The sequence below is a fragment of a genome, unplaced genomic scaffold (assembly GCF_019419815.1).
Source record: "Pyrus x bretschneideri cultivar Hongxiangsu unplaced genomic scaffold, Pyrus_bretschneideri_v1 Contig16, whole genome shotgun sequence".
Lineage (NCBI taxonomy): Eukaryota > Viridiplantae > Streptophyta > Magnoliopsida > Rosales > Rosaceae > Pyrus > Pyrus x bretschneideri.
In genome coordinates, this window is record NW_025999457.1 from 4,081,018 (window position 1) to 4,108,405 (window position 27,388).

The window sequence follows — 27,388 nt, forward strand, 5'->3', positions numbered from 1 at the left end:
GTGACACATCACTGTCCTTATTATTAAGGGTTGGTGCGTTTTAGTTTGATTTGATGTGACATTAAAAATAAAATAAAAACCATGATCCAACCAACTAGCACTTATGGTTTAATTAAATTTGATTTTGATCAATATCACTTAAAACCAAACCGAATTGAACCAAACGATTTGCACCAGTGGTGCCTTGTGCCGAGCCATCTTCTCTGTTGACCCATTCTAATCCAATCACATATTTCCCTTGTAACGTATGATTTTTCACACAATCTCTTCATCGAATGCTCTTGTCCACTTTTCATATTTAAAAGCTTAACTAAAAGTGGAAAGAGCAAGATCACATTGTTCATAAAGTTGGTTTGAAGTTTTGATTTACTCGTACCTTTTACACGTATTAGTTGCATACCCTTGATTTCGGTATCCAGGTAAATATTCGGGTCGGGGTGTACCCACAAATATATCGAACCTAACCAACGCCCTCTGAATGATTTCAACCAAATCGCAACGGTGGACAGAATACTGCAATTCCAAGAAAATTACCCGATCAAATTCTGTACTACCCAAACCCAAACCCCAAAAACTGGGGAACGTCACTTCCAGTTCCGGGCGCTCCCGCAGCCACCGGAGATCGACAGCGATGGCCGCCACCGCCTCTTCCGCCGCAGCCCAACCCCTCCCTTCCTTGAAAGTCTCGGCCGATTCTCCGCCTCCGAAACTCGCCCTCACCCCCGATCAGTACAAGTACTGCTCTCAGGCTCTCAAGCTCTTCAAAGAAAAGCTCCAGATGCCTGACCATATCAACCAGGAGTTCGCTCAGCTACAGGTCTTTGCTTTTCTCGTGATTTACTTAATTTCTCTCAAAAAATTAATAATTAACATCTGCCATGAATGCTTATTAGGCCAAGAGGATCACATTAGCTGAGATGAAGAGGAACTGCACTGTGGCTCTTGACAGTGTCAATTCCAGCAAAAACCGATACACTGATGTCGTACCATGTATGCCTCAATCTGGGCTCTCTTTAAATTTTTACACAATTTACAATGTTGATAATTTGATTTGAGTTTTTGTTGTTGGATTCAGTTGACAAAAATAGGGTTGTTCTCAACTCCTGTAAGGATTACAGACCTTCTGCGAGGGGCTACATCAACGCCAGCTTAATCGCGGTATTTGCATTCATGTTTCCGAAAGAGAGAACTGTGATCTGAAATGATATTAGTAACACATTAATGACTACTTAGTAATCTGTTAATTGTAGACTAGTGCCTCCAAAAGCATTTCTCGGTTTATAGCAACACAAGGTCCACTTCCGCACACATATGAGGATTTCTGGGAGATGGTACTTGAGCAACGCTGCCCGGTGGTTATCATGCTTACTCGCTTAGTTGACTGTTACACGGTACTTTCCTGTCTTGAGTTGCACGTAATTTTTGTCAGGCATCTCATCGGAAGATATACAGTTAAAGAGGCTTTGATTGTCATGAAAAAATGCAATAAGAAGCTTGTTCTACATTGTACAGACCTTTTTTGAGAGATGCTACCTACTTATTTGTTAATCCATATGATATATTCTTCTTAACAAAATAATGCTACTAGAGTTAGTTTGCCCTCTCATGCTTATGGGTTTTGAGTGACAACTTCATTTTGAAATTACACGAACAAATAAATTTACAAGTATTATTTTCTCCTGATTTCTTAACCTTTTTCCCATGTATGCGCAGATGGTTAAATGTGGAGATTATTTTCAGGCTGAAGATGGCCCTAGGGAATTCGGTAACATATGTATAAGCACCAAGTGGCTAAGAACTACTGACACTTCATTAGTGTTGCGCCTTTTGGAGGTTAACTACAAAGAGGCAAGGCATCACGTGATTTTCATTCTTGTCCAGGATACAAATGGTTGTTAAGCCAATTTAAAGAACATAATTAAGACTCATGCTATATCAGTTATCCTATTTGTTTTAATAGAATTTGGGGACAGGAGCGATAGATTTTGCTAGGGTCTTTTAAAAGTTTGATTACTTGGGGAGCATTTTGGTACATCAGGAATATAATAATGCAGTCATTTCTGAATAGTAATGAGGGTTTCATTTGGTTGGAGGTAATCAAATGGCAAAATGTCATTTAAGACTCATTGTCTGTTAAGCTTCATTGAAGAGTTAGTCAAAGAGTCAATCTAATGTTAATAGGTATTGCGTGAATTGGGATCTTGAGCAATGCGCTAATAGCGGTCTCCCAAATAGACTGGTCTATGAACAGATTTTCTATATTATTTCACTCTCAAGATGAAATAGTTCTGTTTTGACTGTTTTGATGCACGTTTTACGGATTAGGAACGACTTTGGAGCTATGAGGCGTTTTCCTTTTCCATAGTTTGTTGGCAATCCCAAACTTTGTTTCTGAACAAGACCTTTAGTTGACTTGGTTGAGTTGAAGTTTATGCGTGAGTCATGACGATGGCTGTAGGACAGTTAGGGTTTCTGTACTATAATCTTCTTCGTTGAACATTGTTCCTATCTCCTTTGTTTTCTGGCCACATCAAAGGAAAATTCTTGCCAAAAACAGTAGATAGCCATTAATGAGGGAACACAAAGAAGGAGAATGCTGTTAGGCCGGGAATGATCGAGGAATTGGGTTTCTGTTATATGTAATTCAAATTCGATGCCACGATACCCCTGGAGGCGGAAGCATATCCTTCAGCATAAAGGTGTGAGGCATATGCCAAATACTCTGGCGTTTCTGTTGCATCACCTTGAGGCACAGATGTCTTGGAGCATGCTACATAACCCCATGACGTGCATTCTTGATAATCGATAGTGTGCATCTTTGTTTATGTCTTTTGTTGTGGGGTTTTTATTTTGTTTTGTGTGAGTTTACCTGTTTTTGGAGTCATTCATGGTAATATGATTCCAATATTTGCTGGATCTGAAATTCTGAATGTTGAAAAAGCACTTATTCTGGGCCTTGGTTCTGTTATTTGATATTTATATGGTGTTTAGTTGTCTTAAGTTCGGTTTTGAGGTTCTATTTGTTGTTTCCCCCGTTAGAAGTTATTTTTTAATATGCCTGTCCATTGCTTCACATTTTGGTCCCAAAATCGCCATTTGAACATTAGAAAAAGAAAATAAAACGCAATTTTTGGGTTCTGGTCCATATTCCTTTAAATGTGCCTTTTTCTTGTTCAAATGTTTTATGAAAAGATTGGACTTTGTATTCCCTCATATTTTATTCGAATGGTTTGTTGGAATTATGACCACCATTGTGCATAGATTGGAGTGGTATTTCCTCACATTCTATTTGTTTATTGTTATGCTGCAGTCCGAAGAACCACCCATGTCTGTTTTGCATTTTCAGTATCCTGAATGGCCTGACCATGGAGTTCCAAAGAACACATTTGTGGTCCGTGAAATCTTGAAAAGAATATATCAAGTACCACCAAACCTTGGCCCAATTGTGGTGCATTGCAGGTTAAACTCACTTTTATGACTTTCATGTCCGGGTTATGCTTGGTAATTTATATGTGCATGTTTTACTGACACCTGCACTATCTTACTCAGTGCAGGTATTGGGAGAACTGGAACATACTGCACAATTCATAATGCAGTACAAAGAATTCTTGCTGGGGACATGTCTGCTTTAAATCTTGTTGATACAATAACCACATTTAGGTCTCAGCGAATTGGAATGGTCCAGACACTGGTAACGTCTTCCTTATTTGTCTAAATATCCACTGTTAATTATTCTTTTTAAGGCTTAAACCAGAACTGCCTAACAAATACCAATTACATTTCGTCGCGCCATTCACTGCATGCAATTATTATTATTATTTTTGGCAGCTTTGAGAGTAGAATAGAACACACTGTCGAAAACTTAACTAGATGCCAAGTAGGTATTTGATAATTATATGAATTACCCAGTTCCTATCTTGCAGTAATGCAAATTGGAAACTCCCCTTGGACTAAATTGCAGACAAAACTGAAGAGAGTAAAATAATCGTAGTGCAGATGCTACCACACCCTATATTTATAAATAGGGTGCAGAAGGGCTAGGGAAACATAGGGAAAAGCCAGAGACAACTGAGAGGGATAAAGGGTGATTAGTTCTAGGGTTGTGCAAAAGTACGGCAACTCTATTATTAATCAAAGAAGCCGTGGTTTCTCTACTCAGGGAAATCACAGCTGAACTCTATTATTAATCAAAGAAGCCATGCTTTCTCTACTTGGGGAAATCACAGCTGAATGTAGGCAAAAGTTCTGCCGAACCAATATAAATCTTGTTTGTTTCTAGTTCTCTAATTTTCCAAGTTTAGTCAATTGCCAGATACATCAAAGAGCAAGATCTAGAGAGAGTCAGAATTATAACATTTAGATCTTATTGGAAATTTTTAATTCATATATTTGATAGCAAATGTCAATGATATTTCAGAATACTGGTTTGTTTTGTTGTAAATAATAATATTTTAGATTACTGTTTTCTGTCACTAGGTGTGCCAACTTTGCTAAAACAATTGTTCTAACTCTCTCGAACTTGTGATTTATTAGGAGCAATATATTTTCTGTTATTCTGCCATAGTTGATGAATTGGAAGAGCTCATGTCAGATTTGAATAGCGAAATGAACTCAAAATAGGTATGCTCATTGTCGTTCTTAATTCTTGTGTTTTAAAAGAAGATTGTCCGCGGTATTGTTAGGATTACTTGTGCAGCAGATAGCACTTTTGTTGAACAGCTGACATATAGCTGTGTTAATCTTGAATAACATCTGTCCGTTCCTTGTCTCCTGTTCTTTTGGCAGTAGCTTAATGATAATGGCAATGCTCATTAAAGCTGGAATTAGTCCGCTTGCTTATTGACCAACTCTGCCGGTATTTGTGCACTTCGCAGCGATCTGGTACGTCATTATTCTTGTGGAACAAGTAGAGTGCTGCTGAGAGCATATCAACTCTTCCCGAATCATCTGTTCCACTATTTCATAACACGAGACACAAGAGCACTAGGGATCGTAATGATTAGGCATTTCAAAGGTGTTTGCCATATGATTCTGACAAGTATGACTCTGTATGTCTAAATCGTATAACTCCGATAATCGAAAGGTTGTATTAACTGCTCATTGGCATTCCTGCTCAACATTTTGCTAATTGGATGTGATATGTATTTCAAGCATGCATAGTGGCTGTGTAATATGGCACGTAGCGACATCAAATGTTGGTTCACTTGCAAGAGCGAGCCTGCAACGCATGCCTGATAATTCAGATGCAGATGCAATTCTAGCCAAATCTGAGGATGTAAATGCACTTTAGGTGCTGCTACTTGTTCAGATCTTGACCACAATTTTAGACTCCAGCAGGATCCCGCCCGATGTTGTCCATACAACTTGCTCTATGTGTACGCTGCTGTAAGCTTCTTTGTTTTGCGGACCAGAAAATTGCCATAGTTTTGCAGAGTCTTTAAGGCCTTGCACAATCTATACACAACTAACTCAATCTTGATGCAATGAAAAGGTTACTCATTTGTGATAGAAAAGTCACTAGTTCAAGCTGTGAAAATAAGATTTTTTGCAAAATAAGGATAAGACTGCGTACGATAAACATTCCTTCCGATTCTTGCAAAGTGAAAAACTTTATTGACTTAAGGTTGCCCCTTTTATTTTTATTTTTTTTGTTTAAATTGTGAACAAAATAAAATTCATAGAAGTTCTAGTGTATCAAAGTGAGATTGCCCTTTGTATACACAGGCAACACAACATGTATGAAAAAAAAAATGCTATTCATAATTACAATATGACAAAAGTTTCAGCATCACGTCTAATTGTCTATTAATATTGCATAGAAAGTGACACCATGGATACTAGCATATCGAATAACGTTATAGAAATAATTTCCTTTAATTTTTTAGTAGATTGCTATCAGGAATGAGTTGGTAAGATATTATTATCATTCAGACATTTTACCAACACATATGGAATTAAACTAGAAAGGAGTCAACATATTTTAATCAATAATCTAAGATCAATTAATAATGTGTAATTTATCTCATACACGAGCGAATTTCAAACCGAAGAAAGTTGAGATTTCACCATAAATCAATTTGTAATATGAGGAGTATGAAGAAAGTTGAGACTCCACGATACCATGAAAGAAGTTGAGATTCTACCGTAAACTAATTGCCAATACGAGAAGTATGAAGAAAGTTAAGGTTCCACCATGAAGGAAATTAAGGTTCTACTATAAAATCAACTTATAAGCCACCCATGAAAGAGTAGCAATGCTACAAGTCTTCCTCCCTTACTCTTCCCAATGTAAAGGACATTCTTACAACATAAGTTACAAATATATATTGTTAAAGTGAGAAATGCTAAGAGACTTTCTCAAAAGTTAGACTCTCTATGGACTCTCTGTCATTTCACAGTTTAACATCAATTTTCGTGTCAATATTATAAAATATTATATCAAACTACGAGGTGACAGATGTTCCATAGACAATCCAATTGAGAAAGTCTCCTTACCACTTCTCTTGCGTAAGTTTTTCCCAATCAAATACATTCAATTATTTTATCTGTCTTTGATTTTTAGTATAGGTTGCTTTCGACTGCCCCGTAGACCCAAGTAAAGTATATGACCCTTTTTTGAGACCAAAATGGCCCAAAAGTCTTTGTTTGATCTTCCAAGTTACATACTTGATTTGGTCTCGCCCAAAACGAAGGCAACACATCATTTATCCATCTTGGCATCACCAAGTAAATCTTGACCATCAATTGTTCATCTTAGATGAATGTAGGCATATGGTTATGTCGTTTTTTTTTTAAGTTTTTATAATTCAAATTAGTTTAGTTTTGTTGTAATTATTTGTGCCGCTTTAGCAGATGATGTGGTCTTGTCTTTTGATAATAATTTTGTGTGTTCTCAGTGATTATTGTTCATATGACGGCCATGTAAGAGTTTTCCTCAGATCAAATTATTAGTCATGAGAGAATTTACCCATTTAACAGCTTGTGTAATTGTGTTAGTTAATTAATGAAATCTCCTTATCATTGCTTGTAAAAAAATATTTGTCCCAAGAAAGAATCCAATTGCTAAAGTTGACATCCATCATTTTAAAAAGGACCCTACATCTCATGACTCAGTTGACTCGGCAAGAGTTCATCATAGATCTACAAGAAGGTCGTCCAACTAGTTTTGGATTTAAATCAAAGACAAAGCATAGCATTACTTACAAGAAAACATGCATTATTAATCCATGAAAACTACACCTTCATTGGTCGCATTCTGCAAACCTAATAAAAATATCATTTTCTTTAGATGCATATGTGTGTCTTTCTCCTTCACCTTATATTATTTGAAACGAATTTTCAGTGTTCATACGGCTACCAAGACAAGTATTGTTTGGAAATATTCAAGGAGTGAACTGCTGATTTACTCTTACACTATGTTTAGATGAGGGAATAAGCTTGGAATTTTAACAAAAGTTATAGTTTATAAATTGACATCCACTAATTCTCTTGTTTAGATTCATACGTATAGAAATTTAGAATTTCCGCGTGAAATAAAAAGCTTGAAATTTGGGACTACCAATTTCTAAGTTTAAATTTCATGCAAATAAGTATCATTTCTAACTTTCTATGAATGAGAATTTAAAATGACAAATTTGTAAAATATAATTCATCAAAAAAATAATGTTAGACTTACCATATATTTGTAAGACATTTTGGTTTCACTTGATGTAATATTCAATCAACACCTAAAAAGGTAAAATAATACTTGATAAGATAGAATCTTTAATTAACGTTACACATTCACTTACCAATATTGGTGTATGACTAGTCGAATGAGGATCCTTTCACGATTCTTTTTGTGGGGATCCTAAGGATTTTCAAATTATGTTTGTTTATCGTACATTATATGATCAGTTTTCGTTAGATACTATTTATATTTAATTTTAAATAAAAGTATTTCGAACGATGTACGATAAACGAATACGATTTGAGAATCCTCAAGATTCTCACAAAATGAATCCAAAAAGGATCCTCATTCTAACTAGCTTGGTTAAACTAAATAAACCCGGCAAAAATGTTACTCTTATTAAAAATTATATATCACATTTGTACCGTATTTTGAATAAAGATAGATCCATTTCTTTGGTGGGTCAAACGTCTATTGGAAAAGTTGAGTGCCAACCGAAGCTTACTCCTGAAGACATTTTTTTTGTCAAATGCTAATGATTTTTCAGTTGACAATTACAGGTTAAATTTTTTTTTTGAGTCGAACGATAACGTTAGTAAGTTAAATATTAGATAATTTATCGATGATGTTTGAACTCATGCCGTCATGTAAAAACATAATACTTTTTCACTACTATGGTAAATGGTCAATTGCTGTTTTATTTTTAGAAAACTTTAACGAAAAACTTTCAGTACTGTTCACTTTAACGAAAAATCATATTTTTACACTAAAAAGTCAATCTGATACTATTCATTTTACTCTTTATTTTATCATTATAATTAAAATTCAAAATTTTCAAATCATTTTTATAAGTTTTTCTTTATTTTTATTGGGTTCAAATAAATTGAGCAAAATACATAAAGATTAGCGGTACGGTTGGTGACTTTGCGTTTTGACCACCTTCACTTTCTCCTCAAACGGGAAAGAAAGAGACTGTTTGTGCCAGGCCCAGAGCCTCCACTGACCAAACCTAGAGAGAATAAGGAGGGAGAGAGAGAGAGAGACTGAGAGAGTGCAAAAACTGCCTCTCACTCACTGCTGCTCTTTTGCTTTTTGCTGGGTTTTTCTAGTTTTCCCTCTGCTCTTCTTAGTTTCTTTTTTGCTGTACCTCCCTTTGCATGTACTGAAAAAAGAAGGAAATAAAAAACCCATCTTTCCATTCCTATCACCATCTCTGTTTCTTAACCTATTCAAAAGTATTGCAGTACAGAATCTCTCCCATCTTCTCACAGATCCAGCTGTAAGTCCCCTCCCCTCTTCTCTCTCTCTCTCTATCTCTCTCTATCTCTGTCTCTCTAACTTGTACAATTTCTAACTACTATTGCTTGGTTTGCTTTGTATCTATTTGTAAAATCTCAAATATTGCAATTTATGTAATTTTTGGATGTGGGGTTTTTCTGTTCTTTGCAGATTCCATCCTCATTGTAGTTTAATGTTGGTTATGAATGTTTCTGATTGATGGGTTATGGTTAATTTCTTGATTTTGCAGCTTCTGTGATCCAGAGTTGATGGATTGGAACTCCAAAGGTGATCAGAATTGGTTTTGCGGTAATCTATGTTGAACCCGGATATCTGTATTACTTATTTCACAGCTTTGGAATTGGTCATTCTTGTTTTATGACTCGTTGAGGATGATTCCGATTTCGCCACTGGTGGCTTCAATCTTTAGCTTTTTATAGATAGCAATAGTCGTACGGAGTTGGGTTGGCTTTAACTCTTGAAGAGGCTTCAAGTTCTTGTCTTTGGATTTTGTATGAAATATACTTTGTGGCTTATCAACACAATGGGTGGGATGTGCTCCAAGACGAGGAGATCGACTGTAGATGATGTCAATGTAAATAATGCCCCCAATGGAGGCATTCCTACTGCTAATGGCCATCCTAGTAATGGATCTCATGGTCTGCCCCCGAAATTGAATTCCAATTCGACTCCATCCCCAGTTAGTGAAGGCGTGGATAAACAATTGCGAGACCCATTTATGTTGCCGGAGACAAATAATATGGTACCTTATGGGCTCATTACAGATGATGTCAACGACGGGATTCCTCACTTGTCGAGGACCTTATCACACAAAAATAGATCTACCAAGTCTAAGCAGGCTGTGGCAAAGGTAATCCTGACTTTTTTATGTTTATTTTTAGTCATTCACTTCTTGTCTATGTTGTGTTGGAATGAATGATTTGAAATTGCAGTATGAATGGTTACTGGATGCACATTTTGGTTTCTATACCCTTTGGAACCACAAATTGTTCCGTAGCGAGTTGGGATGGAACTGTTACTCTAAAAGTGTAGTCATCAGAATGAGGGTGACAAGCTGTTCAAAGACGCCAGTTTTATGAGTTATTGCGTATTAAGTTGACCTTTAGTTAGGTTTGACATAGAAATACTAGTGTGAAACTTGGACTAGAAGAAAAGTTTGTCCGTCTGTTTCTCCCACTTCGTTTGGATTGAGGGGGTTGACTGGACTTGGTCATAATAGAAATGAGAAGTGAAATACTTTAAACAGGAAAGTCTTTCAGGAATTATCAGGGCTTTTTCCAGAGTGTCTTTTGGTTGAACAAATATTTAGAACACATCGTTAGAAAGTAAGGAAGGAAGTATAAAGGAGCTGATTTGAGCTAGGGTATTCCAGTATCTACCACACTATTTAGCGAGAAGAATACAATTATAGGCTTTTGGGGAAGGGATAAAGGCTGTAGTTTTATGGAGGTGTTGAACAAAGGCTGTGTCTTGACTCTTGGGTAGTGTGAATGCAGAAAAGTAGAAGGCTTTTTTGACAGATAAGGGGTGAGGGTGGAAGCTTTGTGGAATAGAACAGATATTTGGAATTTTTTGTGGGTTTCGGTCTCCAGAGGAATTCTTTTCCCGATTGGAGGGCCATTATACACAGATCAAGAGCTTCACAGAAAGATGTTCCCATTTGTATGTGAAAATCCTTTTCAGGGGATGCAACTCAATTATAGGGATGATCCCCTTTAATGTTATTTGTAACTATTTACCATCGATGTCATATCAGTTTATCCGTTATCTAAATCCTATTCTTATTATTCTTTTGTTATAGGTATCAGAAGTAAGCTCCCTTTTGGGCAGGGCTGGTACTGCTGGCCTTGGGAAGGCAGTGGAAGTTTTGGACACCCTTGGTAGTAGCATGACAAATTTGAATCCAAGCAGTGGTTTTACCTCAGGGGTGACAACAAAAGGGAATAAAATTTCAATTTTGGCTTTTGAAGTCGCAAACACAGTTGTCAAGGGTTCAAATTTAATGCAGTCCCTTTCTAAGGATAACATCAAACATCTAAAAGAGGTTGTGCTTCCTTCAGAAGGGGTACAGAATTTGATATCAAGAGATATGGATGAACTCCTGAGAATTGCTGCTGCTGACAAGAGGTTGATAATTGAAAATTCCTTGTATAATTTTCGGAATGATCGGAACAAGCTTTTACTATTTTTGTTTCTTAACATGTGTTTATGTCTTGAATAATTGTACATGAAGGTTGGAGAGTTAATATTTTTGTGGTAAAATTCTGGCAGAGAAGAGCTCAAAGTTTTCTCGGGAGAAGTAGTGCGTTTTGGAAATCGTTGTAAAGATCCTCAGTGGCATAATCTGGATCGCTATTTTGAAAAGTAAACCTATCAAGAAATTTGATATTTTCCTCATGTCTGTTTCTGTTTAACTCCTTAGATGATGTTCTGACACTGCCACCTGTGCTATCTCCCAAATATTAGGTTGGGTTCAGAAATTACACCACAGAGGCAATTGAAGGAAGATGCAGAGACAGTGATGCAGCAATTGATGACGTTAGTTCTAAATACAGCTGTAAGTACACATATAGAGAATGCAACCTCTAGTAGCAGTTGTGTCCATTAGTGACTTACCTTGGAAGTTTCTGTAACAGCATGCACATGTTGAAGAGAAAAATAATAATATTTTTAATATCTCTTTCCACTGGGAAACATAATTGGCATAAGAATGTCATTGGATTAGTTTTACATTATTGTTTGTAGTTATCTTGAATAAGGTTCCCTCCTCAAGCTATGTGCTTTCTTGTCTGACATGGTTGAATTCTATAACTAGGATATCAAATGAAACTGAATTAAAATGCTTCATATTATGGATCAAAGAGGCTGTTTCTCCTCGTTTCTTTGTTTCTGTAGCATTAAAAGTTGATAACTTCCCTTATTATTATATTTTGTCAGCTGTATTCTAAGTAAAATAGGTTTGGTTGCTTGAAGTACAAAGTATTTGGTCAATCATCTATCCATATGAAGATTACAGTTAATTACTCAAAACGATGCTTTGCTTTGTTGTAGTCCTTATTCAGTTGAAGGGCTTTCAAGCAAGACAATCAAATTTTCTGTTCTGCATTTAGGATTTAGCACTCTTTAGTGTTGCAGAATCATTAAACAAGCATTGGTGGTGTTAAAAAATGTTACTGCAACTGCTGGGCATATGTTGTTCCTTAGAACTTTACTGAACGATAACTTAAAATTTAGTAAACAAGCATTGGTGGTGTTAAAAAACGTTACTGCAACTGCTGGGCATATGTTGTTCCTTAGAACCTTACTGAACGAAAGCAAACCTTTTTCTTGGTTACAGGAACTATATCATGAGTTACATGCCTTGGACAGATTTGAACAAGATTATCGGCGGAAGCTTCAAGAGGAAGACAACTCAAGTACTACCCAAAGAGGTAAATTGCATCTTGTATTTCCTTTACAATGTCATATGAAAATTTATCTCTATATTTTGGTCTTGTAGGTTAATAAATTTATTCTGTTTTGTATTTATCCAGTCTTTTTTTTAGTTGATGACTGAGTGTCATAAAGAAAGGAGTACATCAATATACTTTCTATATATTTGTATGTGTGTGGAACTGTAGATTTTTCCATGGTCTGTTTCGGCAGTTCTCATATCTAATAATGATGCCATGCTAATACTTGTTCTGAAGTTCATTCATTATGTAATTTTTTAATTGTTACTATTTTGGTATTTCCAGATTTTTTTTCTTTGTTTGTACCTTTATAATGCCGTGCTGGGGAACTCAAATGTTCTTCCATTGTTGGTCTAAGCCAATAAACCTTTAATACCGGCAGTTGGCCTCATCTAAATGTGTCCTTCAAAACCTTCCATATTTTTGAAATTTTGATTTCCCTCAATTTATTGTTTTGTTTGCAATGAAATGATTAGAGTTGCTTGAAAGTAATTTTGGTTTATTGTGCCTGTATATTCTTGTCACGTGTAGGAGATAGCCTTGCAATCTTGAGAGCAGAGTTGAAGAGTCAAAAGAAGCATGTCAGAAGTTTGAAGAAAAAATCACTTTGGTCCCGGATTTTGGAAGAGGTAGCAAGTCAGTATTTCTATTTGTGTATCTCACCTAGGTGCAACTGAAAATAACTTTCTGTTGATCGAATGTAACACACATAAAGTGGATCGTATATATTTGTTAGTCACATAATAAAACTTTGGAAGCTTCAATTTGCGGCTAGAGAATGCACCCATGTATTTTAAAGTACTCTTCTTCCAAATTTCTAGAAGGGATGTCATAAAAAGACATTAAAGCCTCAACCACTCGAGGAAAACAAATTATTTAATTGGTTTTTTGGAGAAAAGAAAAAAAATAAACAAACAAAGCCAGCGATAGGGAGGGGACCTTTACTTTTATTTGATTTAAATTTTTTGGTTCTGAAGAAATAAAAAGATTGTTCTTTTTATTATGACATTTTGAGAATATTCTAGGATGTGTGAATTCTATGTCTTGTGCTTAAGTTCTGGGTTGTTCAACGATGATCATGGGTGCACTGTGCCAATAGAATTTCCCTTGAAGTTCTACAACTATCCTTATATCTCTTATTTACAGGTCATGGAGAAACTTGTCGATGTTGTTCATTTCTTACATATGGAGATTCATGAAGCATTTGGAAATGCAGGTATGCGTCAAAAGTTCGGATGGAATTTTTTATATTGGTATTCTAAGTTTGCTTGGAGTCTGCTTGGACAGTTGGGAGTGGGACAGGAGGCTGAGAAAGATAATGGCTATTTCTTGTTTTTGATTAAATTTAATACTTACAAAACAAATTTGCACCTGACTGCTAAAAAGTTGGCATTGCTGAATTAGTATAAAAATTTAAGGGAATTGTTATTGGCACTCCAAAATTCTCATTGTGCACTCATCACAAGTGTTTTTCTTTGTAATTTTGGAGTGCTAATAACAATTCCCAAATTTAAGTGTAGTTGATATATGGTATGGTATTGGAACCACTCCACTCTGGTAAAGATAACATCTCCAAATTAAAGCTAACATCTCTTGTAATATATCTGTACATGTATTGTTTATCTCTTGTAATATTCAATTGTGCATAACAATTGTTTAGAAGTTAATCATAGTGTTCAATTATTAAGTGACTTTGTGTGAATTTTGTGGTCGTGCAGATACTGATAAACCTGTGAAAGGTTCTCAGAACAATCACAAAAAGTTGGGGTCTGCTGGTCTTGCCTTGCATTATGCAAATATTATCACTCAAATTGATCTTCTTGTGAGTTGATGATGTTATATTCATTTCCTAAATTTTCAACCTTTGTGATAATATTTTTTTCTTTTCTTTTACTTCAGTATAAACAAGTATTTGGTATCGTCAGTGAACTAATTAATACGGTGGTGAAAATACAGTTTTTTTACTGTAAGCTAGTAGGTTTTAAGTTTCAATACCTTTTTAGGCTTCTATGTGTTTATTATGGGGGTTATCTTAGTGTGGAGCAACCGATTTTGAGTGTGAGAGTGGGTTGTATCCAGGTCAGTTTGGGAAACGTATTTCTGTGGGGTTATGCAACCTCTTATTCTCAAGTGTCAAAATCCTTCTGTCTGTTTCGCTCCGTACTGTTTTTTAAAAGTTTTTGCTATCTCTAGACTATTTTTTTAGTGAGCAGTCCTATGCCTGGGGGATTTCAAGCGTAGTTGTAAACTATTGGGTTCTGATTTCTGTCAGTTGGATTCCATAAATGTAGGATGTTCGGACAATGTATGTGTATTAGCTTTTCTTCAGTTGTGTATAGCATAACTAGCAAATAGCAGGTTATAGTAGTTCCCTGGTCTATGACCGGAAGTTTCCCATTTTCTGTTAAAGCACAATAATCATTCTTCCCTTCAATCAAATGTTATGTTTATGTTGCTTGATAAATGGGAATTTTATGCTTTATATCAGATCACTTGGGCCATGATTTCTGAGTTAATGTTTGAATGTAACCAGGTGTCTCGATCAAGTTCTGTGCCTTCAAACACACGGGATACTTTATATCAGGGGCTCCCGCCTGGTGTGAAATCAGCTTTGCGCTCAAAACTACAGTCATTTCAGTTGAAGGAAGAGGTATCTATAGTTTTATTTAACAAGTGGAATTATTAACAACTCGCCTACATTGTATTTTACTACTACAAAGTAAGCTCATATTTGTATGCCCATGCATGTACTGATCTATAACTTATCTTCAAATGCCTTTTCTTTTCGCAGCATACAATCGCTGAAATTAAAGCTGAAATGGAGAAAACGTTGCGGTGGCTAGTTCCCATTGCCACTAACACAACCAAGTAAAGCTTCATTTGTTTTTCTTTTATCCCCCTTGACTGGAGTGGTTTAACATATTATCCAATCATTTTGGTGGCCACATTCTTCATTTATGACAATGTTTATTTTCACAACTATCTCTCATTTTCCTTCAATTTTGTTTACTGATTACTCTTTGCAATGCGGTTTTATGTAGAGCTCATCATGGCTTTGGCTGGGTTGGCGAATGGGCAAACACTGGGTGAGTTCTTAATTGCAGATTGCCTTCCATTTACTTGTGATTTCCCGATATTTTCTTAATTTTATTAGTTGTAATTCTTTAGGTCCGAGATGAACCGAAAGCCTGCTGGTCAAACTGACTTGCTGAGGATTGAGACACTGCACCATGCTGATAAACATAGAACCGAGTCTTACATTCTTGAACTGGTGGTGTGGCTTCACCATCTCGTCAACCAAACGAGGGTTGGAAACTGTGGAATTAGATCTCCTGTTAAATCCCCTCTTTGCTCCCCCAACCAGAAGGCAATTCAGTTGTGTATGAACAAAACCAACTGCTCATCACCCATATTAACAGTTGAAGACCAAGAAATGCTTCGATATGTAAGTAAGAGAAAACTGACACCGGGGATTAGTAAGAGTCAAGAATTTGACACCTCAAGGACCAGGTTCAGCAAGCATAACCGGCTGAGCAAGAGTAGCAACCACTCCCCGACAAGTGAACGTAGGAAGGATCCATTTCCAATCAGGAGGCCATCCTCCGTTCCTATCATTGACTTTGATTTCGACCGGAGCAAAGCACTGGATGTCATTGATCGGGTGGACACAATTCGAAGTATTTGAATGCACAGGCGAAGTGGTTCTTGTGTATGTATGTCTTGTAAGTTCATCTGTGGCATTTGTCCCTGTCGTGTGCTCTTTGTTGTGGCGGTGGCGATGTCATGGAAGCGGGCATGGATGCTGAGAAACGAGAGAAGTCATGGCCGGTTTGAATGTCAAAATGTAGGGTGAGAATTGAGAATGTATTTTGATCAATGTAAGTTAAATTTCTGTAGATGGAAAGGATGCTGGTTTTATACTTTCCTTAGTGGCTAGTATGTACAGAATATTCAATTAATAATCCAAAGTTCATGCTTCTCCACTGCTCTCTCAGAATACACTAATAATTAACATGATAGGATTGACACTGTTATGCCCTATTAAAACAATTCAGACTTTGGTTCTTAAAGCATTTAGCAAATTCTATTTTTCAAAATATCATTTGCTAATGTAAGTGGCAGTTTTATTATCTACTAAAAGTTTGGTGCTTTAATCCACTTTTCAACTATGTCTTTAAATTTTATTTTTTATTTTAACAGTTAAAATACATTGTGGGGCCAACAAGTGCATGTTTAAATAGATGTTGTGAAAAAAAAGTCAATATTTTTACTCATCACCATCAAGTGATGGTAATGTTTGATGGTGGTGCTTACTATCCTATTTATCAATGGAAGATGAATTTAAATTTCAAGATCTGTGTAATGGATAGACAAAAATCTTAAAATTTAAATTCATTCAACGATGATAAATAGAGTGGTAATCATTACTACCACTTAAGAGCTTAATTTTTTTTTTTTCTGTTACTACCGTTGAAGACGATTATATTCTATCTGGCATAGCAAATCTTGTGCGCTACTCCTTTCCTTTGGTACCTCCAATACATTGAAAAGCTTCGTCTTGACATTAGGAGAAGTAGGGGTAGGCACTTAGAATAGGAAATCGAAATCGAAACACGAATCAAATCAGACCGCATCCAAAGGTTCAGTTTTTGTGGTTTTGAAACATTGTTGGTTTGAAACCGAGCCGCAATGTAGGAAAGCGGTTTGATTTCGGCTTTGGCCTTATGAAACCGCACAAAAACCGAACTACACTGCAAAAATTAAAAGACATTTAATTAAATACTCATATTAGATGTTGTTTTCTAATTGGTTGTGGATGTTAATTTTTTATGACGAACTGTATAAAATTAGTAACTTCATCTTTTATTCTTGAAGCTGCAATTTTTTAGGGAGTATTTTTGCTCAATGCTATAAATTATGTTGTGTATTTACTATACAACTAATCATTTGTTATGTGTCATTCACTTAAGTTTAGTTAATTTTATTTCAAAATTAAAAATGTAACATTTAATATGAAAATTAACTAGAATTAAGTAAAAATAACATGTAACAAGTGATTAGGTATATAATAAGTACACACTATATTTATGATGGTAATGAAAAAATGCTCCTAATTTTTTGTTGTGATTGTCTGTTTTGTACAAGAGCAATGTGGTAGAAGATTTATATTTTATAGGAGTCAGTTTAGTATGACAGTGCCATGTTATTCAGTTTTATCGAGGTTCATAGAAGACAGAACTGCAAATCCTGCAATTCATGCTGAGAAGGTAGATTAATGAAAAAATATTTAAAACTTTGTATATTAATAAAATATTATTTATTAATATTATTTCATGATGAGTACAAACAAATTTTAAATAAATAAAAAAACAACTTGTTGGGCCCTTCCATAAAATAAACTTAGCTCAAACCCTTTTATGAAACTTCCAATTGTTTTCTTTTCTTTTTTTTTTTAAATAATTTGAAACAAAATGATATGACACCCATAAAATATAAACACATTAATCAACACTTAAGTAACAATTCAATCATCAGGAGCCACATCATTTGGTTTTAAAATTGGGTATTACAAGGGAGACTAAATTTATAAATAAAATTTTGTAAACTAAGTGATATGAAAGTTGATTATCAGATTATTACTTAAATGTTAATAAACGTGTTCATTCCTATTGGGAACAAAATATTTAATTTGCAAATTCTATCTACAAATTCAGTTTTTCTAATATTACTTTTTAAAATTTAATCCCCTAGCATTCTTGTTTACAAATTTGATTTAAAATTTTAGTTTTCACCGTTATTGTATAAATAATTGTTGGGTGAGAACAGATTGCATAAAAAACGCGGTAAAATATAATATATCATGACATGAGCGAGCGAAAGGTGGTCTCAATTATGAGTTGTAGGTTGACTTGTATCTTCTCAGGTCATCATTCTTATATTTACTTTTTCCATAACTCTTCAATCGAAATCGAAATCCAGTGTGTGTTCTTCTCGGGTGATTACTGACGACGGACAAATAATGGGGATTCTCGAGAAGGTGATAAGGAGGGCCAAAGTAGAATCTGTTGACATAAAATTAAAACAGTCAGCATGACAGCAGCAATGGCCCTGATGAGGAACTTGATATCAATGATGGGATTCCTTGCTTGCCTAAGCAGCTGGCTGTTCCCAAGGTAAATCACAACCTTCACACACACACACACCCCTTTTTATGCAAAGGATTCTTATTTTTTTTAAAAAAAAATAGGGATTAGATGACTCATTCTATATTAAATTTCAATTATCCGATTAGATATCTTAAATATTTTTAATTTTGCTAATATTTTGTAAAGATGATCTATAAGATACAACTTGAAAAACAGACGGTTTGAATTGTTAAAGTTCGATTTGGTATGGATCTCACAACTAATTCCTATTATTATAAAAAAAATGCGGATGCCTATATATAATCATGACTAATTATTTCTCCTGTACAACTGCTCTTATCATCTTGAATTTCGAACTTGGTTTCTTTCTGTTCTTATTCAGAATCTCAGATTTATAGTACGAATGGTACTGCTTTGATGTTGAATAGACATGTTAAATTGTATTTTGCTTTTGTTTTCGGTTATAGGTATCGGAAATGAGCTCACTGCTGGGCAGGGCTAGTACTTCTGGCCTTGGGAGGGCAGCGGAAGCAATCTATGGCCTTGGTAGTAGCATGGCAAATCTGAACACAAACACTGGTTTTACTCTGGGGCGACAACAGAAGGGACTAAAATTTCAATCTTGGCTTTTGAAGTTGCAACCACAACTGTCAAGGGATCAAATTTAATGCAATCATTGTCAACGTATAACATTAAACATTTAAAAGAGGTTGTGCTTCCATCAAAAGGGGTCCAGAATTTAGTTTCACGAAATGTGGATGAACTCCTGAGAATTGTTGCAGCTGACAAGAGGTTGATAACTGAAAATTCCTTGTATAATTTTCTGAACAATCAGAACAAGCTATAGCTACTTTTTTTTTTTAATTAACATGTGGTGTTTATATATTGAATAATTGTATATGAAGTCGGAGATTGATAATGTTCTGGTACAATTCTGGCAGAGAAGAGCTCAAAATTCTGTCGGGAGAAGTAGCGCGGTTTGGAAATTTTTGTAAAGACCCTCAGTGGCATTTTCTGGATCGCTATCTTAACCAGTGCCCTTTCTCAAACATTATGGTTGCACGACAGAAGCTATTGAAGGAAGATGCAGAGGTGGTAATGCAGCAATTGATGATGTTAGTTTCAAATACACATGTAAGTAAACGTATAGAGAATGCAGCCTTTAGTTGCAGTTGTATCCATATGTGACTTGCCTTCGAATGAGGTCAGGGATTGTTCTCGTTCTTCCGTAATGATGGATGCGTGTTAATGAGTCTGGGTTCGGATTTTCATAATTGTAAATTAGTCCTCTTTGAGAGGTCTTGTCTATTATTTTTGTAAATTAGTCCTATTTAGTCTTCTTGTTACAATTATGCTGAAAACGTTGTTGAGCATCCTCATAGTCCTCGTTGTGTTGAAGGGCTTTCAAGCCGCATGAGCGTTTTAACTCTTCTCCATGCTGGATTTAGATCTTTCTTGTGTTCAGAACCATTATGCACCGTTTCAGTAGACCTTCCGCATTGAGTAACTGAATACTATCACTGAAATTCCATGGAGAGAGAGAGAGAGAGAGAGAGTATTGCCTGAAAATAGAGTGTTACTCATGCTTTTGACTTTTTTAGAATGCGTCCATGTAACTACGTCAGTCTCCGTGTATTTGTTAGCTTATTTGGTTCTGTTTTTTAACAAATAAACAAGCCTTGGAGTTGCTAGTAAATGCTCTAACTGCAAAGTTACTGCTGGACTGATATTATTCTTTGGAAATTTGTCGAGGGAAGAACTAAGCTTTTCTTGGTTACAGGAATTATATCATGAGTTGTGTTCCTTCGACAAATTTGAACAAGAGTACCGGTGTAAGCTTCAAGAGCAAATAGACAATCCAGAAACCTGCCAGAGAGGTATTTGCATTTTTTTTTTCCCTTACAATGTAGTGAATTTTGTCTGCATTTTTTTTTTTTTTCAGTTGATGATTGAGTGTATCAAGAAATCAAGATTAGATTTCACTTCAAAGGTTTTCAGTTCACCTGTGCTGTGTGTGTGCATGCGTGTGCACGACTGTAGACTTTTTTGTTGCCAGTTTTGCTATGCCCATGTTTACGTAATAATATTTTACATTAATACTACTTCCGAAGTTTGTTCAAAATGTAATTAATTTACTGTTATTATCCATTAAGTTTTTCTCTGTAACTTTACATTTGCCATGCGTGGCCACTCAAATGCTCCTGTGGGTGGTCCGACTCCAAGTCAATACATCTCCGATTCCAATAGTGTCTTCTTCAGTTTATATAATTATTGTGTTTGCCAATGAAATGGCTACACAATCGTAAAGAAAGGAACTTAATTGTACTTTGTTTGCTTATCACGCGGAGCAGACAGCCTCGCAATCTTAAGAGCAGAGTTGAAAAATCGAAGGAGGCTTTTGAGAAGTCTGAAGAAAAAATCATTTTGGGTCATGATGTTTGAAGAGGTAGGTTATAAGTGTTTCTAATTCTGTATATCATTTAGATGCAAACGAAAATTACTTTTCTTTCTAAACTCTAATAATATCTGATATTAATTACAGGTCGTGGAGAAACTTATCCATGTTGTGCGTTTTTTACATAAGGAGATTCATCGCGAAGCATTTAGCAATGCAGGTATGCTTCAAAAGTCTGGATGAGATGTCTGATAATGGTCTTCTACAAGGCCTTCTACTTCCGCTCTGAGATGCAGTGGAAAGTTGACCTTGTTGATAGCGTTCATCTCTAGTAATTTTTAAACTTGCAAAACAAATATGTGGAAGCTGCCATTGAAATCGATTATCAAGTGACTTTTATGTGATTCTCTCTTTTCCTGCAGGAACCGATGATGAACCTGTGAATGATTCTCCGAATAATCACGAAACACTGGGGACTGCTGGTCTTGCCTTGCATTATGCAAATATTATCACTCAAATTGATACGCTTGTGAGTTTGATGTAAATTCATTTTTAATATTCTTCGTCCTTTAGGTTATCACTCAAATTGATGTTCTTGTGCATTGATGTTATATTTATTTTCAAAATATTCAACCGTTGTGATAATATTTTTTCTGTCCTTTTAATTCAAGTGTAAACAAGTATGTGATATCATCAGTGAACTACATATTACGGTGGTGAAAGTACAATTGTTTTACTGTAAGAGCAGGTTTTAAGTTTCAATACCCTTTTAGACTTCGATATGTTTATTATGGGGTTATGCAACCTCTTAGTCATTAGTGTGGGTTGTATCCAGGTCAATTTCGGAATCATATTCTTGTTGGGTTGTGCAACCTATTATTCTTAAGTGCCAAAATCTTTGTGTCCGTCCCTCTACTGTTCTTTTAAAGTTTTTGCTGCCTCTAGACTATTTTTAATGAGCAGTCCTATGATTTCATGCACGGTAATACTGTATTGGGTTCTGATTTCTGTCAGTTGGAATCCATATGTATAGGATGTTCGTGTGAGAATATAGAGATCTGAGCTTGAAGGTTATCAATGGTGCAGAATGTAGAAAGAGAAGTTAAGAGAGAGAGAGAGAGAGAGAGAGAGAATGCTTCTTGTATATTTTTCACTGTCATGAATGCAATAGTAGTCTTGCCTTGCTCTCTAAGTAATCGTTCTCTCAACAAACTTAACTCTTACCACCTAATCTACTGACAAATGGCGGCATCTTGATCATTGATTGTAGCTCGATCCCTGTCATCCTTACAGTTCGGACAATGCATGTGTATTAGCTTTCCTTCAGTTGTGTATAGCATAACTAGCAAATAGCAGGTTATAGTAGTTACCTGGTGTATGAGGGGAAGTTTTCTACTTTCTGTTAAAGCACAATAATCGTTCTTCCCTTCAATCAAATATTATGTTTATTGTTGCTTGATAAATGGGAATTTTATGCTTTATATCAAATCACTTGGGCCATGACCTCTGAGCTAATGTTCGAATGTAACCAGGTGTCTCGATCAAGTTCTGTGCCTTCAAACACACGGGATACTTTATATCAGGGGCTCCCGCCTGGTGTGAAATCAGCTTTGCGATCAAAACTACGGTCATTTCAGTTGAAGGAAGAGGTATCTGTACTTTTATTTAACAAGTGGAATTATAACAGCTCGCCTACATTGTATTTTACTACTACAAGGTAAGCTCATATTTGTACGCCGTTGCGTGCACTAATCTATAACTTATCTTCAAATGCTTTTCCTTTTCGCAGCATACAATCACTGAAATTAAAGCTGAAACGGAGAAAACGTTGCAGTGGCTAGTTCCCATTGCCAATAACACAACCAAGTAAAGCTTCTTTAGTTTTTCTTTTATCCCTCTTAAATGTAGTGATTACATATTATCCAATTTTATTGGTGTCCACATTCTTCATTTTTGACGATGCAATTATTCGCAACTCTCTCTCATTTCCCTCAATTCTGTTTACTGATTACTTTTTGCGATGCGGTTTTATGTAGAGCTCATCATTGCTTTGGCTGGGTTGGAGAATGGGCAAACACTGGGTAAGTTCTTAATTGCGGGCGCCTTTCCATTTACTTATGATTTCCAATATTTTCTTAATTTTATTAGTTGCAATTCTTTAGGTCTGGGATGAACTGGAAACCTGCTGGTCAAACTGACTTGCTGAGGATTGAGACACTGCACCATGCTGATAAAAATAGAACCGAGGCTTACATTCTTGAACTGGTGGTGTGGCTTCACCATCGTCAACCAAACGAGGGTTGGAAACTGTGGAATTAGATCTCCTGTTAAATCCCCTCTTTGCTCCCCCAACCAGAAGGCAATTCAGTTATGTATGAACAAAACCAACTGCTCATCACCCATATTAACAGTTGAAGACCAAGAAATGCTTCGATATGTAAGTACGAGAAAACTGACACCAGGGATTAGTAAGAGTCAAGAATTTGACACCTCAAGGACCAGGTTCAGCAAGCATAAATCGGCTGAGCAAGAGTAGCAACCACTCCCCTGATGACAGTGTTCATCAAGAAAACCAGAAAATACAGTAGAGAAGAGAGAGAAAGAATGATGGAAACGAGAGATAGAGAGAGATATGATATTTTGTATATTACAATCTGATTGCTGCTCACAAGATATTTCACACTTATATACACAAATGTTATCTTATCTCCTAAGCTTTAAAACCTCCCATCTCTAACTAACTAACTGTCTTTTATATCACTTTTACACATTTGTGACCTTGACCATACTACCCTTCTTATGCTAGTCAATATCCCCCTGCAATCTTAACTTGGGTATCCAAGTTTAAGATTGGAACAATGTTTGACAAATAATGGCCCGTGCAACCCCTTTGTAAGAATATCAACAGATTGATCTTCAGTGGGAACATAGGAGACTGCTAAATCACCTTGTTGCACCTTCTCTCGAACAAAATGATAATCCGTATCCAAGTGCTTGATTCGAGAATGAAAAACTGGGATTTGCACTTAATGCAATCGCAGACAAATTATCACAGTGGATAACAGGTGATGTGGGCAGAAACACATCCAAATCCTTCAAGACTGCCCTTATCCACGCTAGATCAGCTGCAGTGTGAGCCAAGGCTTTGTACTCTGCTTCAGTAGAGCTACGAGAAACAGACCCTTGTTTCTTGGACTACCATGAAATGAGACTATTGCCAAGAAAAACAAGATAGCCAGTCACAGACCTTCGAGTGTTCAAATCTGCTGCCCAATCAGAGTCTGAAAAGGCCTCGAGACTCGATGTTGTAGCTGCGGAATATACAAGACCATATTGACTGGTACCCTTAAGATACCTCAAGATTCTCTTAACAGCTCCAAAATGAACCTCAGTTGGTGCTTTCATAAATTGACATACTGAATTAACCGCAAAAGCAATATCTGGCCTAGTAAAAGTCAAGTATTGGAGAGAACCAACAATGCTTCTGTAAAATGTAGGATCAGACAATGGCATTCCTTCAGTGAGAAGCAACAAGTTGTGTGGCTTACATGGTGTTGGGGATGATTTACAAGAATCCATTCCAGCTTTATGAAGCAAATCTTTGATATATTTCGATTGATTGACACATATATCCCCATTTGAAGGGTATGAAATCTGGAGGCCTAAGAAATAGCTGAGTCTGCTCAAATCTTTCAATTCAAACACTTCTGAGAGTTCGTGAATGACCTGTTGAATTTGTACAGAATTCGAGCCTATCAAAATTATATCATCCACATAGAGAAGGAGAATAATGATATTAGCACCAGTGTTCTTGACAAACAAACTTGTGTCAGACAAGGAAGCATGAAATCCCATAGCACACAGATAGGTGGTAAACTTAGAATTCCAGGCCCTTGGTGCCTGTTTAAGGCCATACAGAGATTTAACAAGTTTACAGACATAAGTGGGACAGGTGGGATCAACAAAACCTTGAGGTTGGTGCATATAAACCTCTTCTTGTAAATCCCTATGCAAGAATGCAGTTTTAATGTCCAATTGTTTCAATTCCCAGTGATTCATCACAGCTATAGCAAGAATGATTCTTACTATTGTATGGCGAACAACAGGACTAAAAGTCTTGGAATAATCAAGTCCATGCTCCTGTGAAAACCCTTGAGCCACCAATCGAGCTTTGTATCTCGATACACTACCATCAGACTTCTTTTTGACCTTGTAAACCCATTTACTACCAACCACAGATCTATTACTAGGATATGGAACTAGCTGCCAAGTCCCCTGAGCCCGGAGAGAGTCATATTCTTCCTGCATAGCTTGCTGCCAATGGGGAAGACTTGCAGCTTTTCGAAAATTAGAAGGTTCTTTAGTATCAGTAATGTCTGTCACAAAAGAATAGCCACCAGAGAACACTTCATCTGCTGTAACATGTAAAGACTGGAGTTCTGGAAAAGATGTCAAATAAGCAGCATAATCTTGTCGTTGTATAGTCCCACTTTTCAATCGTGTAACCATGAGATGAATAGACGCTGCATCTGAGGACATGGAATGATTGTCAGAATGTTCACTGAATTAGGAAGAGATAGGAATCGATACCTCCAGGGGGAACTCTGATGGACAGACAACAAGGGTGATGCATTGACGTCTGCAGTGGAGTGATGATGGGAAGCTGATGGTTGTGAGTAGCTAGAACGATTAACAGAGTCATGAGAAGCTTCCATTTCAGAACTGGATTGCACATTGGACACTTGTTGCTAAGAAACTGGATCTAATGTTGAAGCTGCACTGGATACAGATACTGTACTATGAACTGCAGGAATAGGCATTTGAACCACAACCACATCACCTGATATGTTCTTAGACTGTCCAGAACGAAAACACCCTCGAGATAGGTCTGTTTTATAGGGAAACACTTCCTCATTGTATATAACATGCCTGGACAATATCAATTTACCAGTGTTTATATCAAAGCAGATAGCTCCTTTGTATCCCAAGGCATAACCAAGAAAAACACAAAGTGAAGATCTAGGTTGAAACTTATTACTGGTATATGGGCGCAGGAAGGGATAAATGGCAGTACCAAAGACCCTAAAGCTATGAATATCTGGTGTGTGTCCAAACAATATTTGATAAGGAGACTGAAACTCTAAGACTTGAGATGGCATTCTGTTAATCAAGAGAATTGCATGGGCACATGCATGATACCAGAACATTTGAGGCAAACTTGCTTCTGCCATTAAAGTAATAGCAGTTTCTACTACATGACGATGTCTCCTTTCAGCAATACCATTTTGCTGAGGAGTATAAGGACAGGAAATCATGTGGGAAATACCCTTACTTGCTAGAAACTCCTTAAATGGTTTACTCATATACTCACCTCCCCCATTAGACTAAAAACACTTAATTGAATCATGAAACTGATTAAACACAAACGCTGTGAACTTCACAAAAATTGAACAAGCTTCTGATTTATTGATCATAGGAAAAATCCACATGAATCTGGAAAATTCATCTACAAAAGAAATGTAGTACTTATAGCCTTCTATAGATGGGATTAGAGATGGTCCCCATACATCTGAGTGGACTTTCTTAAACAAACACTTAGCTTTATTTTGTCTTACTGGAAATACTTGTCTACACATTTTTCCTTGTACACAAGATGAACACAAAGTTGAACAAGAATCTTTACTAGTACTAATTTCAGCAGTCTTCAACATTCTAGCTAAAATATCCCCTGATGGATGTCCCAGCCTTTGATGCCAAATCGCAGTCCTTACTTTCTGTCCCAAGAATGCAACACATCGACTCAACCTTGTAGCAAATGAGTTATCAAAAACAGTGGCTGGAATCTTGAAAAGTTCCCCATCATCACTCCTTCCGTGGTACAAAATCACCCTTGTTGCTTTGTCCTGTATAAAGAAATCCACATCATCACAAATAAACCAACATCCATTATCTTTGCATAACATCTTAACAGAAAGAAGATTGGCAGTAATTTGAGGCACATGCAACACATTATGCAGAATTAAAGCATTATTTGGAGTTGTAATTGTAGAAGAACCAATGTTCTTGACTGCCAAACCTTCACCATTTCCAATAGTTATCTTCTCATCGCCATTGTATGAATTGACTTGAGAGAGTGCATGAACATTGGAAGTCATGTGATGTGTAGCTCCTGTGTCCAAAATCCAAGTATCCCCAGGGGATAACCCATGTCCAGTGTTCTGTGATGTATTCTGTCCAATATGAGCCTGTGCAGTCATTGCAGTCAAGGAAGAGGGTGGTGGAGTACCCTGATAAGCAAAATTATTGCGATGATAACACTCCAGGGCAATATGTCCTCTTTTCCCACAAATCTGACAAGCAAGGAACCCTGAATTTCCAGTGGCAGCCCTGTGATAGCAATTAGCTGCTGTATGTCCCATCCTATAAC

General features: G+C 36.4%; 2 protein-coding genes and 1 pseudogene across 5 annotated transcripts; all 3 read left to right on the top strand.

Annotated features, from left to right (window-relative positions):
- Nucleotides 1–548: 548 nt before the first annotated feature.
- On the top strand, nucleotides 549–5,153 carry LOC103964092 (protein-tyrosine-phosphatase PTP1-like). 3 transcript variants are annotated; one of them, XM_009376977.3, is made up of 9 exons: nucleotides 549–817; nucleotides 894–990; nucleotides 1,076–1,158; nucleotides 1,251–1,391; nucleotides 1,714–1,848; nucleotides 3,311–3,459; nucleotides 3,550–3,691; nucleotides 4,534–4,620; nucleotides 4,786–5,153. In XM_009376977.3, the coding sequence occupies exons 1-8, from the start codon at nucleotides 632–634 to the stop codon at nucleotides 4,618–4,620; spliced, it is 1,020 nt and encodes a 339-aa protein (XP_009375252.2). In that variant the 5' UTR covers nucleotides 549–631; the 3' UTR covers nucleotides 4,786–5,153. The 3 variants fall into 3 exon arrangements, 2 of the variants coding, with proteins under 2 accessions (XP_009375252.2, XP_009375253.2); XM_009376978.3 differs by having other exon boundaries at nucleotides 4,875–5,153; XR_669817.3 differs by lacking the exon at nucleotides 4,786–5,153 and having other exon boundaries at nucleotides 3,555–3,691.
- A 3,463-nt stretch (nucleotides 5,154–8,616) lies between these two features.
- Nucleotides 8,617–16,403, top strand: LOC103964094 (protein PSK SIMULATOR 1-like). Of its 2 annotated transcripts, XM_009376980.3 has the most exons (13): nucleotides 8,617–8,948; nucleotides 9,198–9,818; nucleotides 10,770–11,095; nucleotides 11,240–11,332; nucleotides 11,435–11,525; nucleotides 12,306–12,399; nucleotides 12,952–13,049; nucleotides 13,567–13,636; nucleotides 14,139–14,242; nucleotides 14,954–15,070; nucleotides 15,212–15,288; nucleotides 15,462–15,506; nucleotides 15,589–16,403. In XM_009376980.3, the coding sequence occupies exons 2-13, from the start codon at nucleotides 9,462–9,464 to the stop codon at nucleotides 16,103–16,105; spliced, it is 1,989 nt and encodes a 662-aa protein (XP_009375255.1). In that variant the 5' UTR covers nucleotides 8,617–8,948; nucleotides 9,198–9,461; the 3' UTR covers nucleotides 16,106–16,403. The 2 variants fall into 2 exon arrangements, with proteins under 2 accessions (XP_009375255.1, XP_009375256.1); XM_009376981.3 differs by lacking the exons at nucleotides 8,617–8,948; nucleotides 9,198–9,818 and adding an exon at nucleotides 10,234–10,630.
- A 2,036-nt stretch (nucleotides 16,404–18,439) lies between these two features.
- LOC103964093 lies at nucleotides 18,440–23,667 on the top strand (annotated as a pseudogene).
- Nucleotides 23,668–27,388: the final 3,721 nt, after the last annotated feature.

What these genes read in the sequence shown, in the direction of transcription:
- LOC103964092 (XM_009376977.3), top strand. Translation starts at nt 632, where the DNA reads ATGGCCGCCACCGCCTCTTCCGCCGCAGCCCAACCCCTCCCTTCCTTG. An exon ending in TCAACGCCAGCTTAATCGCG is followed by an intron (nt 1,159 to 1,250) that starts GTATTTGCATTC and finishes TGTTAATTGTAG; the next exon opens with ACTAGTGCCTCCAAAAGCAT. An exon ending in CCAATTGTGGTGCATTGCAG is followed by an intron (nt 3,460 to 3,549) that starts GTTAAACTCACT and finishes TATCTTACTCAG; the next exon opens with TGCAGGTATTGGGAGAACTG.
- LOC103964094 (XM_009376980.3), top strand. Translation starts at nt 9,462, where the DNA reads ATGAAATATACTTTGTGGCTTATCAACACAATGGGTGGGATGTGCTCC. An exon ending in CGTTAGTTCTAAATACAGCT is followed by an intron (nt 11,526 to 12,305) that starts GTAAGTACACAT and finishes TCTTGGTTACAG; the next exon opens with GAACTATATCATGAGTTACA. An exon ending in GGCGAATGGGCAAACACTGG is followed by an intron (nt 15,507 to 15,588) that starts GTGAGTTCTTAA and finishes GTAATTCTTTAG; the next exon opens with GTCCGAGATGAACCGAAAGC.